At 38.1% G+C, this 23,118-nt stretch overlaps 1 protein-coding gene across 2 annotated transcripts in view; it reads right to left on the reverse strand.

Moving 5' to 3' along the window:
- The window catches only part of RELN (reelin), a 447,102-nt gene that overhangs the window by 251,491 nt on the left and 172,493 nt on the right, over positions 1-23,118 (reverse strand). For both annotated transcript variants that reach the window (XM_069462478.1, XM_069462477.1), the window contains exon 4: positions 11,506-11,576. In XM_069462478.1, coding sequence (XP_069318579.1) covers positions 11,506-11,576 — 71 coding nt within the window. The remainder of the gene's footprint in view (positions 1-11,505; positions 11,577-23,118) is intronic.

A 23,118-nucleotide genomic window follows, 5' to 3' on the forward strand; every position in this document is an offset into this window, starting at 1 on the left:
ATTCCTAGGCCTTTGAGAACTTAAAGAGATGAAGTTCATGAATGAAGCCAATGAGAGGAAGTACATGAAACCTGAGCACACATGACTTCTAAATAACAGTCAGAGGTCAGAAGGAAAATCATTAGGATTGAAAGAAAGAGGAGGAGGAGGAGGAAGAAAAAACCTTTTTGCCCAAATTCCTAGAGATTTACCAATGCCTGTTCTCCCCTTCTTTATTTTAACTGAACTTGGAGCTCCCAGTTTGAGGTCTGTTTCTCAGCTGCCCCTGCAGCTCCCTGTGACAAAGGAATTAAGTCCTGCCCATAGGAGGTGAACCGAGGTGACCTGGATCACATTGAGGGCTGTGTCATGCCCTAAAGGAACAGGCATGCTTCCCTGGCCCATGCCCCTCCCTGCTGCTAGGAGATGGTGAGTGCTGTAGCAGCCCCAGCCAGCAGGGCCTGAGGTATGGAGGCTCTGTGCTGTGCATAGTAGAAACCTACCAGCCCTCAACCACCTACTGCCACACTGGTTTATGACTAAGAAATAAACTTCTAGCCATTTAAGCCACCCATAGTTTGAGGTACTCTGCTTAGTACCTCAAGTACATAGAAGCTTAGTCAATACTCTAACTAAATGAGTTAATTTCCCATGGGTGGGGAAAGGGTCTCTTTCGGAGACAGGTAGCCCACCTTTATCTCAGTCACAATCTTAAAAGCCAGCGTAGAAATCAGAGCTGATCAGATAGGGAGTTCCTATGAGACTCTATCTTGTCTATCTCTGCACCTCCAAGGCCAAACACAGTGTCTGGCACTAAGTAGCTACAAAAATATTAGCTGAATGGATGTTGATAACATCAAAGCATTACTGCTAAAACCATTGTTGCTATTAATAGAAATTTCTAACCATCTCCTCTGTTCTCTCCCTTCCTAGTCACTTGTACATATGTCATCTTCCTATTACTTTCCTTCATATTTCTTTTCACTTTCCTTTACATACCTAAGGATGAATCATACAATTTGCCTTGCTCTAAAATAGATTTAAGGCAGCTTACAAAAAAGGGCAGACAACTGAACAAGACAATAAAATGGTGAAATCAAAGATGATGACAAATGAGGGTAGAAAAATAATACATCCCGTGGTGAGAGTACAAGATGCATGCCCCCAGGCCTTCAGTTTGTTTCTCATGCCATGAAAGTTACAGAATTAAAGAGTTTGTAACAGATATTTCAGATACAAAGATTTGATAGAAGTTTCTCCTGTGGGTTCTTACAAAGAGGACATGGAGTGATGTAGCGAACATCATCTCCAATAACACTCATCCAGCTGTGCGTTTCCAGGGCTGCTCCTAATAAAGCCCATCAATGGAGGAGGAGCACATAATGCCTAAACACAGATGGAAAAACATTTCTAGGAGCGTGGGAGGTGCAGATTGGCTGGCAATTAAAGAAAGAATAGTAATTAGATAATTTTGGAAAGGTATACATGCTTTATGGGATCCATTCATTTCCTTAACTAATATTTGAGTGCCTGCTAAGTGTCGGGCGCTATGACAGGTTCTGGGAATACAAAAACAATCCAGTCTCTGCTGGATCAAGGAGCCCAAAGTGCAGTAGAAGTCAATGCATTACAATGCAATTAGGTGAACTAAATTCAGTTAGCAAGTATGAGGTGGAAGAGTGATAAAAAAAAAAAAATGATGATGGAGGAGGACAGGCTTGAGCTGGATCTTTAAGGAATAGCACAATCTCACCATTTAGACAGAGGAAGAAGTAATGAGGAGGATGTTCCAGGGAGAGGAATTGGCATATACCAGCCATAGTGATGGGAGTCAGGATGGCATGTTTGATGAAGGAAGTGCTTATTGTATCTGAAATAAAGAGCCTGGTGTTAGAGGGGGGAGTTTGGAGAGAGCCTAAATGCAGAGATGAGGTTGAAGAGAGAGGTGAGGACAGATCAGTGAGGGCCTTGAAAACCGAGCTAAACTGGTGGCAAATGTAGGGGGACAGTTACAAGGTTTGAGGCTGGGAGTAACCAAACTGGGTTTGTGTCTAGAAGTATTTTGATAGAAGTGTGGAAGGCCTGAATGAAAATGTCTTGCAGTAGGCCTGGAAAGGAAAGAGTTGGTTTAAGAGATATTAGGAAGATTGAGTAAACTGGTCTTAGACACACTGAGTACAGGTACAGATGACAGAAAGGAATGAGCAAAGAAATATGTTACCTAGGTCTCTGTTTAGCGTCTGGGTTGATTATGAACTCACTGACCAGAACTGCAATAAAGGAGTGCAGATATCAGGGAAAGTAAAGTTCAGTTTAGATTACATTGAGTTCAAGGTACCTAAATGACATCCAAATGTAGTGCCCAGTAACAGTAACGATAGTGTTTATAGAGTGCTTATGTGCTAGCCTCCATGCTACATGCTTCATTATGGCATTTAATCCTTACAACTTCACGATGTTCCTTCTGGGCACAGAATATTGTGCCAGGCTCTTGGGAATGGTATGAGATGGCCCGAAAGGTCAGCACCATCATTTTCCCTATTTTACAGATGAGGAAATTGGGACTCAGAAAGATTACATAGCTACAGAGTATCAGGGCAGAAATTCAAACCCAGGGGTACATAGCTCCGAACTTCATGCTCTCAACCACTCTGCTTTATTGACTCTCTAAGTAAGCACCAAGAAAATGGAGAGTTAAGGAGATGAAAATCATAGGTGTGAGTGGGATCACCAGGGACAGTGTAAAAATACGAAAAGAAGCCCAAGGACAGAATCACTGCCAACCCCAGAATGTACAACGTGGGAAGAGGAGGAGCTCATTAAGGAAACTGAGAAGGGGCAGGGCAGTCACGCAGGGTGAGGACGGAGCCCTTTAGATTGGTTGGCACCCTGGTAGATAATTGGGGACTTCGAGGACGATGGTGGTTGCCGGTAGAGACCAGATGGCAGGGTTAGGAGGGAAGCCCTTGAGCACGCACTGCTCTTTCAGGAAACTGGAGCATGAGGGATTAACATGGTCAGAGGGGTCACAGTCAAAGTAGTAGTGGCTTCGGCAGGTTTAAGCACTGAGGAAGAAGCAGCCACTGAAAAGGAAGATGTTGAAAACTATGAGAAAATGAGAACAAAATTGTTGGAACAAGGCCTCAGAGGAGATGGGAGGAATGCCATTCCACTGAGTTTATGTTTTTCTGTAAATCTCTTTTTTCTCTTCTGGGTTTGTACTAGTATATCTACATAATATGCTCTTTAAGAACAGGATGTAAGACTGTTGTATATTGCTAAACACCTCTCATGGGTCCTGTACAATGTTTTATGTATGTCCACTGGGGACACAGCACAATATGTGTTAATGAATATTAATGGATTCCAACTCTTACAAACTCAATTGTGAAAATCTATATTAATTATTACATGAAACAGCTGAATTTTCACATGTACATTAAAAATAAGGTCGGATTAGTAAGTTGGATGAAGTAATATTTCACAAGCCAAAATAAAGTTGTGAGTTATGTATGTTTATGACAGATTTGCTCTCCCTTCCCCAAGTAATTGTATAGGTCCAAGTGCTCTGTCCTTCAAAATGTGGAGGAATCAAGCAGATTGTATAGCAGTATGAGTAGAAAGAGTACCCGTATGGGCATCCAAAAGAACTCAATGTAAAACTCTTCTCAGGCATAAATCTTGGTGTTTTGACTTTGGACTAGATAAAGCTGTCAGGTGGGAATGTATACAGCCCTCAGAACTGAAAAGAAAGCTGTTTAAATCCATGTTTAATCACCTTGGAATAAATAGCACCAGTCCAAAACACCATTCTTTAGGAAATTAAAAGAGTAATCAGACTCACCCAGAGCCAGGAGCAAGAAATTTTACCATGGCCATGTGAGTCAGCTCTTTGTCATTCCCCTTAATCTGTCTGTCTTCAGGACCACTTAGGGACACCTTTTGCCTGCCATAGCCCCAGGAAGGCTTTAGTTCCTTCCTCTGTTGGGTAGTTTTCGAGACCTTGAAGCAAGTCTGGGGGTTCCTGGATGGTTTTCCCTGAGCCTCTTAATTCAGTTCTCTTTGTTTATGAATTACAAAGCCTGAGGATGTCATGAAAAGGAGTTGTAACAGCTAAACTGAAATTGAAGCTACAAAATAGCCGTGGGGGACACAGATGTCTTTGACTAGCAAATGTTTAACACTGGGCAAATTTAAGTGAAGCACATAATTATTTATTTTTCTTTTCAACAATTAAAGTAGGCATGGTAAAACCCAATTTTGACTATTAAGGGTTTTCGAAAGACATTTAGTAATATAAGCTATTGAATAACCAAGGATAGGCAAGAGAAGATTTTGTTATGTCTTATCTACAATTTGCATAATATTTGGCTATAAAAGTTACCCTTAAAGTGCCAAAAAACAACTAAGGAGGTTGAACACCCCGTTAACTTTATGGTCTTGCTTATTAAACTTTCCCCTGCACTGCGCTCCATCTCAGACTTTAAGAAAACTTTCACCAATCCTTAATATAAATGCTTTAAAAATTTCAGAGTTTGGGGTCTGAATGAAGTCTATGCACTGCCTACCACCGTGATCCAGCGGCTCTCAGAGAACATATCCACCCTTTCCACCACTCACTGCTCTGAGGGAGACGAACAGCACAAAAACGGCTGCGCCTGGCAGAAAGCAGACAAGGTTTTCTGCACCAGCTGTAAGCCTGACCTCTTTCCTCCCGACATGAAACATTTGCCTTTGGTCATAGCCACTTCCATCAACCCAACAACAGAGAATTCCAGGGTGGTTTCTAAATGGCATGCACCCTTTGGGGGCACTACAGGGCATGACTGCTGTCGGGCCAGGCCGCTAAGCCTGCCATCTGGCCTTGCTAAATAATCAATGCGTGTGTTTGAAGAAGGGATGCCAAGAAGTCCACAGGCCAGTGTGTATACACACACACCATTATTCTCCCTGCCCGTCCTCGGCCGTGATTTGTGCACACTGCCGGACCCGCAGCCGCCACACCGACACGCTCACATCACTTTTGCCTTAATCCTGTGGATTTATGAGGGCTCCAAAGAGAATGCATTCTCTCCTGGTCTTTCAGGGAATTTAGGCAGTAGTGATGATCTTATTTATTGAGGTTGTGGTTCCTAAGGATTTTTAATGTTTAATTTTTTAATTTAAGAATCTACTGGGCATAAGGGAATCAACACTGGGCTGTGAGTCCAGAGATTTGGATTCTAGGCCTGCAACTTGTGAGTAGTGTATGTTGCATCAAGTTAACTTTCTTGGCTTCTTCGCTAATCCACAGATAAGAAACCCACAGAATCATGATTATAGCATAAATTCAAATATTATTTCTTATCCTCAGTCTATGTATACCACACTCATATTAATATTTTCAACAGTAATTTCTCTGTGATTCAGAGAAATATATATTAGGTGTGCAGCTCTCTTTAGATTGTTTAATAATAATTTCTGCAAAAAACTGACTTCTCCTAGTTCCTTTCAAGTTTTTAGTCTATCCTGAAATTGCCTCTATTAAAGAATAAAGAATCTCTAACAGTACTGCACCAGACACTACCATGCTTAACCTTAAAATCACTTAGTGACATTTTGGACAATCTCCCAGATAGTTACCTAGCTAACTCCTTTACTAGACTCTTGGTCTCTGCTCTGCTGTCACCTTCTCAGTGAGGTCTACCTGACTTGCCTGCCACCCCATTTAAACTTGCCATCTGCCTCTTCCCCTTCCACCCAATTGTATGCTCTTATCCTGGAGGTTTTTTTTTTTTTTTTTCCCTATAACACTTGCCGCCTGCCACCCTCTAAGGTGATACCACATTTACTCATTTATTATGTCTCATATTTTTTAGCTGTCTTCTCTCCACCGGAATGTGGGCTCCACGACAGCAGAGATCTTTGCTCTGTTCATTGACATATCCCAAGACCTAGCCTAGAACAGAACCTGGCCCGTGATAGGCACTCAATAATCCCTGTTGAGTATTAACTGTTGAATAATTTCAGTTCTTTATTTCTTACTGCTAATGAATGAACCTAAGCATCTTCCACTTCAAGCCAATTGAGAATATACAGCCTGGCACTCCTTCCCAACCCCCACCCCTGGATCAGAGATGAAAAAACTCTGGCTCCTTGTCTGCCTTGTGACATGTCGGCAGAACTCAGCTGGAGAGAAGCTTACACTTGCTTAGAACCTCAGAATTCAAGGTAGAGATGTGAAAATCCCTAAACCTGGTCTGTGTGTTCCAAGAGCATTAAGGGGACTCACTAGAGTTCAAATGGAAATCCATGAACAATTTTCAGGTTTTTAATATGATGGTACATACATTTTGGGTGAGGACACAGCATTCCCCCTCTTGGAAACTGAAAGCAGCCCTCACCAGACAACCCAATCTGCCAGCACCTTGATCTTGAACTTCCCAGCCTCCGGGACAGTGAGAAAACAAATTTCTGTTCTTTATAAATTACTCAGTCTGCGGTAATCTGTTATAGCAGCACAAATAAAAGAATCCATTTCTCTATGCTTTCAAGGCCCTTGTAAAGTCTAACATCCAAAAGTAAATCACTGCCCACTGGCATTCTTTCCTCAGCCTCAATTAAGAGAAAAGTTGCCTCTGACATCCAGGAGCTGGCCTGGCAATCCCAGCTGGGCCTTGGTGTTGTCCTACTGAACATAAACAATATCACAGAACACCAACCTCGACAAGGCTACTCTGTGATGGCGATAGATCAAGCTAAAAACACATCTATTTCTTAACCGTGTCTGAACACAGATGCAACTTTAACACTGTCCAAGTCACAGATGTTCCCCTCTCCTGGCCAGTAGGGGTGACTGCTGGTTCTTTACCAATTCCAGCTTTAGCCTTGCTCTAGTCTGTCCTTCCTACAGATGGATTTGAGATGTAACCATAGAACTGCCTGATTGTATCCAATCTGGAGCAAAGCCCTACTTCCGTAAACCTGAGCTCAAATTACCAAATATACCCCAAATCTTATCATAATTCCTTGTGTTACATCCTCTTATGGAGACGCCCATGGCTTTTCATGGTGTGCCTTCTCCTACACTGGAACAAGCACCAAACCCAACCTGTTCAACTATAGGTGTGTTCCTAGTGGTGTCTGGCTGCAAGGCGTTGGAAGCCTATGCTCAGAGAGAGAGAGAACTCAACCTTCCCCCGAGCCTGCTTTTCCCGCTGGTTGCCCTCTCTCTCTCCTTCCCTTTAATCCTAGATTTTTTCACTAGATTTTTTCAAAGCCTCAACTTAAAACTCTCCCACACATTTACTTCTCATCTCACAATCATCTGTCTTCCCTTGACTGTATGACTCCAAAGCTCGAGCAACAATCCTTCCCCTCTGCAAGGCTGCCTCAGGTGGTCTGGCCTCTCTGAAAACCACCCTCATTTATAGCCAAATTGCCAATGCCCTTCTAACTGCAAAATTCCAAGGGCCGTCTCCACATTTCATCCGCTCCATTCTCTTGGGAGCAGCTGTTCCTATTGAACTCCTCCACTGTGGCGAAAGTTCTTCCCTGAGCTCCCCCCAACTCTGAAGCTGCCTCTTCTCCAGAGTCCCCTCATCTTCCCTCCCTGCTCAACCACGCTCTGGGTGAACACATGGCCTCCCCAGCACCAACATGCCGGGGGCTCTCAAATCGCCCTCACCACCCCTGTCTGTGGAGAGTCTCTTCCAAACACCTCTAACATTTCTTCATTTCTTCAAATGAATGAATGCATGCTCAAGTTCCTCTCTCTGTTCTTGGCATCACCATCTGCTGGGTCACCCGGGGCAGAAACCAGAGTCGCCCTGGATCCCCTCCCTGCCCTCACTCCCCCTCACCCCTTCTTAGGTCTCTCTAATATACCCTTCTTTCCAGTCTCCACTCTACTTTAGGACCCCCTTAGCTTCCTAACCCCTGCAATGAATTCCACCCCCAAACCCCATTACTTTTTCTTTCTCAAATATAAATTGTTCCCATCACTCACCTGTCTCCCACTGCCTACAGAATAATGTTTAAGCCCCTGAGCGTGTAACAGGGACTTTATGATCTGCTCCATTTACCCTTCCGGGCCTCATGGCTTAGCTGTAATAAATTTCTGGGTAGCTTTCTCTTGGGCATCTCTATCAGACCATTGTATACTTCAGCTGTTCCCTTGTTCATTCAATAAACAACGGTGCATACTGTGCTCCAGATATTGTGAGAGGCTTTAGAGATTCTGCAATAAGAAGCACTATCCCTACCCTCAAGGAGCTTGTAACTAACGGCAGAAAGGCATTGTGATAATGTTCTTATTATAATATGCGATAAATATTAACAGTTGTTGAATGAATGCTCACGCTACTCTCACTGTGTCTTTGTTTCCTCATCTTTAAAATGTAGATAATAATGGTTTTTTATTCCCAGAGGGTTGCTATAAAGATTAAATGAGTTAATGCTTGTAAAGTGCTTAGAGTGGTTTCTGGCATGTAATAGTGCTGAGAGTTCCCATTTATATTACTACTGTGCCTTGAGCCTTGTGTGTGGACAGTTATGTACGAGAGTTGCCTGACCAGCTTGCGGGGGAGGCGGAGGGGATCAGAGATGTTTTTTCCTGGAGGAAGTAATACCCAAGCAGGATCTGAAGTCTGAGTTAGAACCAGAAGATGTAAAAGGGTAGTCTAGGCAAAGAAAACTGGGTGCAGAGAACACTGGGTAGTCAGAGTGAGATGCAATCAGGGAATTTTAAGGTGAAAATGAGAGGATGGCAAGAATTGAGGTGGGGGAGGCAAACTGAAGGCAGATTGCAAAGGATTTTCCTTGTATGTTGTGATAAACAGTATGGATTTTACTCTGAAGATAAACTTTTGCTTCCAGTTGAGATATTGAAGGGTTTTAAGGAGGGAAATGATAGAATCATATTTCCATTTTAGAAAGCTCATTATTGCAGCTCTGTATAGGCACCATGAAAATGAGAGCAGAGAAACTACAAAGGAGGCTATTATTCCTACAAAGGAAGCAATTCCCACAGGAGATGATGGGGCCTGATCTAAGATGGGTCAGTGGGAATGGGAAGGAGACAGATGGAATCTCCTCTCCAGTTCCCTGAAATGCCCTTCCTAACATCCCCAGGCAAACTTAGCTACCTCTGTGAGCCATTGATCTGTCACTTACATCCTAGCCTGTGAGTTCCCCAAGAACAGGAAACGGGTCCTTTCCACTTTCATATCAGTATTTAGCACAGTGAGCTAGCAGGGAGGTCTCCCAGGTGGTGGATACATGTTTGCAGAATAAAGTCTTACAATGAATGTTTTACAAGGAAAGGGATCAAGATCACAGACTAAGACATAATTAGTATATTTTCTAATCCTTTTACTTTTTCAATATGTTTTGCCAGCAATAGTCTTATGATAATAGCTGTCCTCAAGCTCCACAAACAAAATTTTCTTTGTTTGAATTGTTTAATTAAAATCAACAAACCTATTGAGTATATTATAATTGAGAGGCACTGTGCTGTGATATATAGTGATTTAATTTTTTTCCTCTACTAAATATATTAGATATTCCTCATCCAATACATAAAAACATTACATGTTAAAATTATTTTATTTGAGGAGATAATTAATGTTTTAATTAAAAGTAGATAGGACCAAAATAAATATATTGTTTATAGCACCAATTATTTTCCTTATTATTTCCTAACAGCAGTAAGCCATCACTTTTGTTTGTATTCTTTTTCACCTTATCTTGGATGGACTGATACAATTTTAGTGAATTAGGTACTGTTGAAAAGTTCATTGTTTTTCTTCTGGTCCTGGGCTGTACAGTATTTTTAATAACATCCACACCTACCATCATGTAAATCATATTCACATGCAATACTACTACAAAAGGCATTTTTTTTCTTCAGTGGTTGAAAATTTTTTCCCCACTGGTTTCTCTTGGCTTTTGCTTTTCATTTTAAATGAACTCAATGTGAATAATTCACTTAGAATAGGACAGACTAAAAAATTCAAGGCTTCAAAGAAATCAGTTTTTAGACAATTGGTAAACATTAATAAAATTAGACATATCTTTTTCTGACACTGTGCATTTTTCAGGATATTAATAGTCACTGCTATATGGTGTTCTGTATTTTCAGTAATATGAATGTTTTCATAGTCTGAGAAAAGATTTATATTATGACAGAATTTTCAAGCCTACCTACAAAGGCACATTTTAATATTTGCATTCTCAAAAGCCATGGAATAAAAATCTGTTTAACCCAGTAATACTGATAATATGTTTGAAATTATAATTAGAATGGAGTTTTCTGATTTAAGAATTATGCATGTAACCAATCAGAAGTTTGCCACTAATAATCATTAAGCATCACATTAAAGCAATATTGTGATGTATATATCATAATAATAAATGACACTTAGGTCCTAGGCCTTTCAAAAACCAATATAATTTTTCCTATTTCTCTTTCTCTTAAGCCCACTAGATTTTCATTAGCAAAGAGATAATTAGTATAAATTTCCTTTAAATAATGCAATTCTTAGGTTAACAAATTCCTCCAAAATATCATTCTAAACAAAAGTTAATGATATGCCTATGATGACCACTGAAAATAGCACTACATTTACAAAGATTGACATCAAATGTTTTCATTGTCGAGATCCTTAAATCAAGGAATGTATGTATGGGCAGCACAAACCTGTATTTCATCTACCAACATTTTTGGAAGGTTGTTATATGCCAGGCACTGTGTCAGCTTCTGGGGAACCAAAGATCCTTAAGGCATAGTCCCTATACTTGAGCAGCTCAGTCTCTCAAGGGTAGCATCTACCACGCAGACACAAATTTGGGTGGAAATTCAAGGGATAGGAGAAACAAATTTGCATGGGAGAAAGGATCCTGGTTTTTACCTTTTTGCTGTGGTATGTTTATGTGTGAGTGAGAGTCTGGTATGGATGAGTCTGGGTATGTATGTGGTAGCCAAAAACCAGAAATAACTTCAAGTTTCCTAAGACCCCATAATAAATATCTATTATTGTGTAAAATTTAATCCAAACTGATGCAGTTTCCATCCAGAAGTTTGAAATTAATAGTGCACATAGTTGAAACATGACCACAGATACTACGCACGTGATCATGTATAACATGATCAAATATTAAAAGCAATAATCAGAAACATTTTCAACAAAGTTGACAAAAAATTTAAGTGGTAAATTAAGCAGATGCATTTTTGTAGAATTCTAAAATCACTACTAAGATTTGTATTTCTAGGATAACTAAAGGTAATTTGCTAGAAAAAAATTATGAAAATTAGGTAAATTCTTCTGGTTTGGTTTGCTCACACTTAGTATTTTGAGAAGTCTATAGATCTTTATCAATAATTGCTAAATAAATAATTATTAGGAATATGAAGGGGTCAATACTTCAATTTTTAAACCATCATGAGCAAGTGACTATAATGAAATGCTTACTTTCTACATAGAACATAGGACCTACGATAAATAATTTGGACATACTCAACATGAACAAATCCAATATGACTCTTACCTCCTTGTTCACACAACTGCTGGGCTAAAGCATCCTTGAAAATAACCTGGCCCCTGTGTGTTGCTGTAGCCCTGGAAATAAAAAGCAAAATGTTAATTTAAATCTTATAATATCTTTGGTGATAATGTACTTGTTAAACTTTTTTTTAAAAAAACCTTATTCTTAAACTTTATCGTATGGATATGATTTTTAAAAATGAGTGCATCTGAACAGTGATATAAATGGACAATAGAGTGAAGGCTCAAGGCACCTGGGTTGAGAATTGTCTTCTGGTTTTACTTTTTAAAGATATTGTAACATTTGTGGGCTTATTCAGAAAACAGCAGATGTGAATAAAGCCTGGATAGAAGAAAAAGTATGGAAAGGATGCTTATTAAAATTTCTTCCTCAGGAGACCTGGATATAAAATGTTTTGTGAAGCAATATTGATATTAGTACTGGAGAAAGATGCTCTCAAGGTACTTTGCTCTGAAATCAATAGTCACCCATAACACATAGAGGGTTGAGACAGAGAGTTATATTTTTAAAAAGTATTTTCAAGAAAAGAGGGCTATTCAAAGCTTTCATAATAACAAAATCTGTCATAATAAAATATACCCATCTGAAGGCAATTCAACATTTAAAGGAGATGTGCATCTTTTACCTCTTCTAATCAGAGCTGTACACATGGATGGGTGAAAAAAATAACATTCTTGCAGCAGATGTGTTCGTCAATGGCTATAATAGGAAATGTCTTATTAAAGGAAGAATTATTTATGCTTTATACATGAAGTGTTCTCCCTTAAGAAGAATTTTTCTGGCACAAAATGTATTATTTGAACAAATTTAAAGCAGAAAATCATGTCTCTTTAAGAAACTTGATTTTAGAAAGTAAGCCATACAAAATCTTTTTAATGAAAAAAAGTTAATGTTAAATCTTGACTTGCGTTTTAGCCAAAACCACCCTAGGACAGAAATAACTTGATTCAGCCATCATCTGCTGAAGATGGATGATGTACAAGGCACTGCGCTAGCTCATGAGAGGCCTCTGAATTTCTCTCAATATGTGCACCCTTCAGTCCACATCTTTTCCTTTGCTGGGCGCAGTAGGGCTTCCTGGCTCCCAGCATTCCTTGCTCTGGCCCCCACGTGGATGAACCTTCCCCCTCCCTGCTGCAGACCATCCTGAATTCCATCCTGATGGAATTGTTACTACCCCCTAGTGACAGTCCTCTAGGACCCAATTCTTCGAAACTAATCAGATAAACCAATCCATGCCAAAGTGTTAATGGATGATGCTGCTCCAAGCTAACATATTTTAGCAGTGAAACTGTGAAAGTATTATGCCTGAAAACATACACACACAATGGCACAATAGTGAGAGTTTTGAATGGTGGAAGGGAGTATATAATTGGAGAGAAAGATCATTGGGTGGCCTTCAACTCACACCATATGTGAAGCCTATAAGGGAAGTCAGCTCTTGTTGCATGTTAATCGTTATCAAAATAACACATAACCAGATGCCAGCATTCTCTCTATATATTCACATATATTTATAGGTTGTCTTTCGCTTTCAGCAAGCTGAAAATGAGAAGGACTAAACACAGGGCCAGTCCAAGCCACAAGCATGGCCCACAGACTCACTAATCAGTGCAGGGTTCATGTCCTGTGGGAACACAGTAACTTTATTTACCCAAATACACTGTTCGAATCAATCAAGCCAAGAGTGTCTGAGTTCATAGAAACTTCTAGTAACAACACAGCAATCATAAATGTAGAATTTTAATCTGATATCTGCTTTGGAAGGGGCATATTTTCTGAAATCACTAACCACCAAGAGAAGTCCTACAACATATGGTGTTTAAATAATTGTTCAGTTTGGTTGTCTTCTGGTGGTAAGCATGTAATATATTTTTGGTGGTCCACAAGCGTTGTTATCATCATGCCAGCCTATGCTCCCATGAACATGATTAGTCAAATTGTCAAACTAAGATTCATGGAACAGAGGCTTCCCTTTTCTCTGGATATTAGAGATACTGAAATATCTTAGGCACTGCACAGTGCCTTGTGAATAGCCACACTGTTTTTCCCTATCACTCAGATTCCTCATATTTAGTATTTGTTGCTTTCATTCATATTCTTACTTCTGCTACTTTGGTGCAATAAAGAAATTCTGTAAATTTCTGAGGAACAGTAGACTAACTGAAACCAATGATCTAGTCACAATTTCTTTAGCAGTAGTACTCATTCTTCAAACAAATATGAAATTCCAATATATAAAACAGAGGATCCCTGGCTTTTGAAGTTGTGGGGTTCCCTCTCCTCATCCAGTACGCTCCCCATCACCCCTTTCCCAAATCTGCCTGGTACACTTCTCTGGAACTCCTAGGCTTGGAGGGAGCAGAGTTAGAAAACCACTGAACAATTAACAGTACTAGTCTAACTCTTATAGTATATAGATCCAGAACCTGGGGGCCCAGGGAGGATATTAATCAGGGGAAGGTCACACAGCCTGTAAGTGGCAGATAGGACCCCATTCCAGGTCTTTGATTCTGGGTCTTGGATCCTTTCCATTGCATCAGTTTTCCAAATGTGCTCCACAGTGGTGGCCTAGGGGTTTCCCCGGGAGTCAAGAGAGGGAGAAGGCAGGGAGTGTTTCAGGCACCAATCAGTTCTACCAGAGCACCTGGGCTTTCTATGTTCTAATTCTTTAATTTTGTTTGAAGAAAGGGCTCAGCAATTAAAAGCTGGCTTGAGGAGCACTGCGCACCACGTGCTCAATGCCATTGCCTGAAGTCCTTTGCTTAGGAAAATTAGGAGGAATGATGATAATGTGGCTGGTATATGTGATTATTATTATTATTATTATTATACCTGTCATGAATTGAAATTTGCCACTTGTTAGGCACTGTTGTAGGGTTGTAAAACCTACATTGACTCAATTCATCCTGACAACAGCCCTATGAGGTAGGCACTATTATCTCTATTTTCCTGGGACACACAGGTATTGCATGATTTACAAATGTCACCCAACTAGTGGTAAAGCCAGGATTCAAACCCAGGAAGTCTAAATATAGAATCCTTGCTTTTAAACATTACAGCAAAATTTCATTAGCCTAGTGCAAAGATAGGAGGGTAGTTTTCAATCTCTTTTCAGAGGGAGACCTGCTTTCAGGGCCTGATCTTTAAAGCCATGTCTTCTCTGGCTTCTGTTCTCTACTCCAACACTTCAGGCTACAGCTAAGCCCTTTTATTTAACCTCCTCTTGGACAAACAAACTTCTGTTTCTGTTGGAACTTTGGTCACTTGCCCAGAAATTCCTTGGGATCTGTCTTTTAAAATACCATTTCTCTCGACCCCTTCCTCCCATGGTGCTCTGTGAGTCCCTCGACTTCTATCAGCTCACTGTAGTTCTGTTTCAACTCTTTGTCACATTTGCTCCATGAGCCCAGGACCCCTCGCATCTCTCCTGTCCTCTATCAGACACGAGAGCACTGGAAGCCCTTCGTAGCCATGCTGCTGCCCGAACCCTGTGCGATACCCAGGATCCAGAAACCTGTCAACAGACAATCAGCATGTGTACCACTTTCCTTCCAAACCTTTAAAACCCTCAGATAACATTTTAATATAAAAATATCCCACCCTATAGTAGATGCATGGTTAGTAGTTTTAAAGTCTGCATATTGGCAACTTATTTTGGGGAGAAGAAAGAGCAGAAGCCCAAGTAACCAGCAAGAACTTAGACTTCATTGCTTCCTCCCATGAGACATCTGCCCCACTCTCCTTAGCATGTGGCCAAAGTCAATAACCACAAGCCTCCTTTGAACATTTAGAGCTATGAAATATTTCATGGTGGTTTACCTACAGAATCACAGCATTTATTTAAAACCTTTTATGGAGATATATATTTCATTATATGATATAAATATTACATATATAATTGCTAAAAGCACAGTAATAAAATTAAAAGACTCTTTAAGTCAGATCCTCCAATTTTTTTTAATTTTGTTTTTTTACGTTGACAGATAAAATTGTATATAATGCTGTGTATAATATGATGCTTTGAAGTATATCTGCATTGTGGAGTAACTAAATCTGGCTAATTAACATGTTCATTACATCACATAGTTACCATTGTTGTGGTGAAAACACTTTACATCTACTCTCTTAACACTTTCAAAGAATACAACATATTACTAACTATAGTCGCCATGTTGTTCAATAGATCTCATGACTTCATTCCTCCTGTCTAACTGAGATTTTGTATCCTTGGACCAACATCTCCTCAATCACCCTAGTCCCTGGTAACCATTATTCTACTCTCCACTTCTATGAGATCAACTTTTTTAGATTCTACCAAGTCCTCTAATTTGTAATTCACAATATATTTTTTATAAGAATATACAGCTATGGTATATGGTGACAAGCCTTATTCACTTTCATAACCATTATTTTTTGTAATTTATAGCTCTCTTTTTAGGGAGGTCCATCAAATTTATGGTGCTAATAACTATGTCGGTACTATTTGCACTTAATTTCCCATAATTAGCAATAATTTTTCAGAAGAGTTCAGAAAATATCCTCATTGTTCACTGTTCTGGGGAGTAGACCAAATTTCTTAAACAAGTTTCTAATGAGTACTTATCATCTTCTGGGAGATGCACAGATCTCTAAAGCATGCTTGCCAACAAGAGACCCTATTAACTAAGTAATTTTAAAATCCTTTGGGCTGTTATAACCTATCATTTGAAAAGCTCTATAGTTTCTCCCAAATGAAGAAAGTTCATTACGATCTCCATAATTCAATGCTTGAATAGCCTTTGTTGTTAGATTTTAAAAGAACATATGATATTTTCATCTTAACTGAACACACAGAGCAACTGTCTGCCCAAGGCATTTAAGAATTAAGTGTTCATCGTGCTGTAGCACAGTGCTGAAGTTCACAGTCTCTGCAATCAGAAAGACCAGCGCTAGGACACAGTAAGGTGCCACTTACGAGCTGTATGCCTTTGGACAAATTCTTTAATCACTCTAGGCCTTAGATTCCCTACCAGAGGGTGGGAATAACTTGAAATAGTAACTATTACTTAAAGATATCAATATTCACTCTTCAGATACTTAGTCTCTCAACCTAAATAGATTTCAGGCTCCTGGAATAGCAGAAATCATTAATTAAAAAGAAATTATCCCCCATAAGGCACCTGTCATAATGACTTGAACAAAACTGTTTATACTTTTCAGTTCACAATTTGCTTCCAACATGCAATATTGCCATCCAGTTTCCAAAGGAACACAAAGGGTGTTAATATAGTCGTTACAAAGAATAAATTCCCAAGAGCATTCCTTATTGATTTCATGAATCAATTTGTTCACAGATTAACATAAAGAATCATATCTACTGTTTCATTTTCACACCTAGGAAAATATCCTTTACCACTAGTGCTGGGTGACTTTTCCCATCTCTCCTTACTGCTTTACCAGTTAGGCCTGATATGCTACAGTGTCTTGTCCATTCACATCTGGAAGGGCATTCATTAACCAGCAATCGGAAGTTAATCTAGTGTAATGCCAGCATGCCTGTGCCAAGCTGCCCTCCAGGAAATGTAATTAAATATGTGGAACACGGGGAAAGAGAGACTTGGTCTGACTTTGGTAAATATGATCTTCAAAGGAATCAATTCACTTGCAAGATTCTTGCCCCTTACACAAGCAAATTACAGTACTTACTAATTTAGGAATACATATTGACATTTATTAAAACAAGAAAAAAAACCCAAATGCTTTAAAACATATAAAAAGGAGTAATGAATAACTTCAGGGAGAAATTAATTTTATGTTACACTCTCAACTCCAACTATCTCAAGGCCATTGCAGAATGAGTAAAAGTTAGCGTAGTGTTCTCACAATGCTTTTGCTTTTTAAAGCTTTGCTGCTCTCATCATTTTTATAATTACATCTTTTATTCCTAAGCCATAGCATTCTTCCTTTTGCCCAATGTGCACACATTTTTCTCTCCCTGAAAACAATAAATTTCAGCATCAATGTTCATTATTTAGTAGTAATCATAAAGTCTACATGTCCTTAAAGGTCACCAAATATATGGCTTAACCCTGTTTTCTGATGACAGTATAATTTTTACTAGTAAGAGAAAGAACATATAGATAAAATCATTTAAGCAGGGCAATTAAATTAATGGTTAATACTAACTAACTCTAAGCAATTCGGCAAAGTTAACTACTGAAATTGAGAGGCAGGTTTATGTACATCTGATGGCATATATGTATCCAGTGTATTTTACACATTCAGCCACAAGTAGTTGGAACTCTGACTTTCATTTAAAGTGTTTTCAGTAACATCACTAGGTGATGCTGTATTGAAATAAAGAGTAATAATTTTGGTGAAAAAGCACTTGATAGTTGCAAGATATATAACACTAAAGAGAAGCAAACACTTATCACTGGCAGAGTTTTATCCTTTGTAAACCAACAACTAAGCGGATCAAGGGAGGGAAGATACCCACGAGGAGATAATACCATATTTCATTTTGTCCATGTGCAAAAGGATGGATTTTCCTAGTAAAAGGAATCAGAAATGCCACATTTCTCAGGATTATCACAAAATGTTAAAGTAAGGAAAGTTGATTGGACAGATTCATGAAGGACTAAGAATCAAGAAGGATCATCACAAAGGGGTCAAACATCTGGCAAAAGCTCTCAACTCACACCTAGGAGAAACTTTGATTTCCAGGAATATGTAATTTCTTCAAGGAGAAAACAAATTCACGCGCTAAGCCAAGTGAGAAAGGCAGATTAATAAACTGCTCGGCTGCCCTTACCTACCCCAGCAGTAGGTGCAGGTACAGGCCAGGCCATGTTGTCAGCCCTCAGAGCAACCCAGCTAACAGCATCTGTCCCAGGCACGTCGAGTGCTGTCTACCAAGAAGGAATGACTTTGCACCGTCTAAATTCTAAGTGGCTTTATATGGCTTTTATCAGGAATTTTTCTGGATTAGAAAACCATAGTAGCAGATCCTTGATTATGAACAATAGCAAGAAAGATACACAATTTTTGTTAATAAAAAGATGATGTTCTCCCTGCCTCCACTAAATAATTATTCAACAGACCATAAAGGATTATGAATCTAATGGGGTTCTAAGTTATTAGTCTGCTGTAGGGGCTCACATTTCTTAGTCTGGCCTTGTTGATGTATGATTGGTTCTCAGCAAATATTTTTTGAATTAATTTGAATTGTGTCTTCTATACTAGGCTATGTGTACCCCAGGCATAGGGATTCTGTCTCTTTTTTATATCTTACCTGATGATTGACGTATAGTAGCCATGCAGTAAATGTATGTGGAATAAAGTGTTACACTTAATATAGCATGTTAAGTGCTTTAATAAGTAACCAGCAAATTACTGCATAAGAAACACTATGAAAAAGATGATTAGATGATAATAATAGATGGTCAAGATAAACATTGTTATAAGTAGGATTTATCTTGGAGATCAGTTGACAGCAAGAACAATAAAAGTAATTAAGCTGATGTATTTGCTTTGCTATTGCAACATGCTTTCATCATTTAACATCTTCAGAGTATTCCTAAACCAACTGCATTCCAGAAACGCTTTCCAAAACTTCAAAATAAAAATGCTTTTCATACCACCTTTTAAAATAATTAAAATTCATCAAAAAAAAAAAAAAAACTATCTGACTCTGCTGTTTTAAATGCCTTTTAACTAAGTAAATCTATGTCAGCTTGCCTCAGAGGCATCCTTAGGCAAGGCAAGGAAAAAACAGGTAAAATGGCATGTCCATTTCAAAGGAAACCTCATGAAAAATGATGTCATCCCCTGGATAGTGAATTAAAGAGTCTGTGTATTTGTCCGAACACCCCTGCAAAATATTTAGGTCTCACCACTGAGTGGACTAAAACAGTACTAGTTTCTGAGACGCGGAAGATTGAGGGTTTTGCTCTGAGTCCGGCACGCATCACCTCCATAATTTAGGCTATGTCATTTAACTTCCATGCGTCTCATTTTCTTCACCTATAAAATAAACTGATTGGACTGGATAATTCCTTGACCAAATAGCAGATCTTGAATTAGAAGATGTGAGTTTGCACGATGGCTCAATGATTTACGTTGACCTTAGACAAGTATTTGTTTTTTGAGACAGGACTAGAAAACTTGGGCTACATATATTCACTCAGGGCTGTGGTGAAAATCCAATGAGATCAAGTCTGTGAAAACGTAAAAAATGTAAGGAATTATGATGACAGTGTTCTACCTGGTCATCCCAGAAAGTATTGATGCAAAATTGAAAGAGAATTAGAGGAGCATATTCTACAGGATTTAAAGTCAAAAGCTACTTTTGAACTCAAAAGGGGAAAAAAGGGAAGACTGTAAACCCTAAAATGTTTTATGACTGTGCCAAAGCTGATGAAAGCTCCAATGAAGGGCAGGATTTCTAACCCAGTTAATCATAACAAATTAGGACCATATTGGTATATTCTTGCAATGAAATCCTACCAAAGTACATACAATTGTCACTTTGGAGGAAATAAGTTATAAAGCAAACTTCTACTACAGGATATAATATTCAATATTCTTGTTATAAAAATAACTTGTATTATAAAAATTTAAAATATAGAAAAGTATTAATGAGAAATTAAAAGTACTTATATTCATACCAAGGAGAGATAATCACTATTAACATATTAGTAAACTATATACACTTATAGTTTTAAAAAATTAATCCATAAAGTTGTTTAGAAATGCCTTGTCTAAGGCATTTTCTAAGTTTTTTACTCCTTTATATTTTGTATTAATTATAAATAGTTCCTATATCATTAAATATTTTAGAACAAGATTTTTAAAGGCTAATATCCCCCTATATGATAATACATGACCAGCTATATCATAGTTTTTTTGACTATTCTAATATTGTTGGAATTTTAATTGTTTACAATATTTTGCACAATGAAGTGTATAAATTTTGACCATATCTCTTGCATTTTAAGATGGATTTCCAGGACTGGGGTAACTGAATTAAGGGAATACCCATTTAAAGCCTTTGTTATGGACTGAATGCTTGTGTTCCCCACCCCCAAATTCATATGTTGAATACTCCACCCCCCAATGTGATGGTATTTTGAAGTGAGGTCTTTGGGAGGTAATTAGGTTTAGATGAGGTCATGAGGGTGGAGCCCCTGAAATTAGATTAGTGTCCTTATAAGAAGAGGAAGAGACACCAGAGTTCTTCCTGACCCCCGCTCCATATACACACAAAGAAAAGGTTGTGTGAGCAAATGGTGATATGGCAGTTGTTTGCAAGCCAGGAAAACCCTCACTAGGAACTGAATCTCACACTTTCTAGGCTCCAGAAATGGAGAAATACATTATTTTTGTTTAAGCCTTTAAGTCTATAGTATTTTGTCATAGCAGCCTAAGCAGACTAAGATAGCTTTCATCCATAATTCCAAACAGCATTTTGGAAAAGGCATGCCAATTCCCACTCTCTATCAGCGTACTAGTATGCCCCTGGGGGCACCAAGCATTATCAGCCTATCAGTTTTCTTCCCAAGGGTGCTGTGTTACTTTTCATTTTCATCCCATTGATTATTAGTGGGGATATTTTACATGTTTATTTTTGATTGGTTACATTTTTTAGCTTTGGGAGCTATCTATTCCTGTCCCTGACAATCGTGCTATGGATCTTAATGTTTTTCTAATTGATTACGAGAACTCTTTAAATGTTAAGGCTATTTAACTCCCTGATATACTTGAGGTCAATATTTTTAATGCAGTTTATAAGTGGTCTTTTATTATCCTTATTGGTTCTTTATTTTAAAAATTTCTAAATGTTCATGTAATCACATCTTTTAATCTATTCTCTTTTAATTTTTTTTTTCAGGGCTTTCATGCTTAGAAGCTCTTACCCATTCTAAACTCAACTAAATAGATATTTGCATGCATTTTCTTTTGGGAATTTTTTTCTATCCATCCAGAATTTATTTTGGTTTATAGGCATTCAGTGGGGATTTAAATATATTTTTTCCATTTATTAAGAAATGTTCTAGTATATTTTATTGAATAATCTTTTATTGACTTACTTATTATGGAACCTTTTCTATACTGTATTTTAAATATCTATCAGAGTTATTTTCTGAAATATATATACAGTTCCATTGATGTGAAAGCCTTTTACAAATTTCCATACTAAAATTAATTATATGAACAGAGTGACTGTGGAATTGGGAATGTTTTCTCATGATTTCTAACTTGAAAGGAAATAAACAGTGCTTATGTTAGCCATAATTAAATTATAATCATGCAGCGAAAACACAGAGTGAAACTATCAAATCTGGCATGAAAAGGGGGGCTGCCACACACTTCCTATTCTGAATACCCATTCTCGAGAAATTGAAAACCAACAAGGATAAAGAGAAGATCCTGAAATTTTCCAGTTAAAAAAAAAAACTTTTAAATTAAAAAAATACCATAAGTCTTTCCAATTATAACACCTGATGACTTCAAAATTTTCAGAGAATATTATTTTTAACATGGAATTCTATCCCTAGCAAATCTATTATTTGAATGTAAGGAATCAAACATTTTACTTGCCATGTACACTTTCTCAGGAAGTAATCAAGAAAGGGCTCTAAGAATAATGAAGGTACAAATTAAAAAAAAAAAAAGAAGCAATCATTAACTCCAGAAAAAATAAAAAGTTGCTCAAGAAATAAAAAGAATACACCATTTGGTTCTGCAGTGAAAAATATTTATATAATTATTAATTGAAACACTGATGATTGGTTTTATAAAAAAAATTGATATGATTATATTGGAAGGATATGGGGGTTGAAGTTATGTACTAAAAAGGAGGAATGGTGTGAGTAAGGTATATCTTCTTCTACCTCAATATAAAGTAATTGATTTAAGCATATAATACTTAAATGGAAATCAATGGAAAAGATGGAAATCAATACTAGAAGCAGCAGCTGAAAAATGATGACAGTAGACAGTGGCTTACTCTGGGAATGCTACTGGGTAGGTGGAGAAGGAAAATTTTCTTTTTATTATAAGCCTTTTTCTATTTTAGGATTTAAAATTTTTTCTGACAAAAATAAAAGTAATTTAAAAAGAAATGAATGCCAAAGCAAGCAGAGGGAAGGAGATAATAAAGATCGGAGAAGAAATGAATGAGATAGAGAATAAAAAACAATAGAGAAAGTCAATGAAACAGAAGGTTGGTTCTTTAAAAGAACAAAGTTGACCAACCTCTAGCTAAACTAGCCAAGAAGAAAAAAGAGAGAGAGAGGGAGAGAGAGAGAGAGAGAAAGAGAGGGAGAAGATCAATTTACTAAAATCAGGAATGAAAGGAGGAACATCACTATTGACTTTACAGGAATAAAAAGGTTTATAAGAAAATACTATGAACAGCTATATGCCAACAAATTATATGGCCAAGATGAAATGGACAAATACCCAGGGAGACATAAAGTACTGAAACTGACTTAAGAAGAAATTAAAAATCTGAATAGGCCTACAAGAGATTGAATGAATAATAAAAAGCTTCCCACACAGAAAATCCCAGACTTAGATGTCTTCATTGGTCAATTCCACAAAATGTTT

This window comes from Eulemur rufifrons, chromosome 29 (assembly GCF_041146395.1).
Source record: "Eulemur rufifrons isolate Redbay chromosome 29, OSU_ERuf_1, whole genome shotgun sequence".
NCBI lineage: Eukaryota > Metazoa > Chordata > Mammalia > Primates > Lemuridae > Eulemur > Eulemur rufifrons.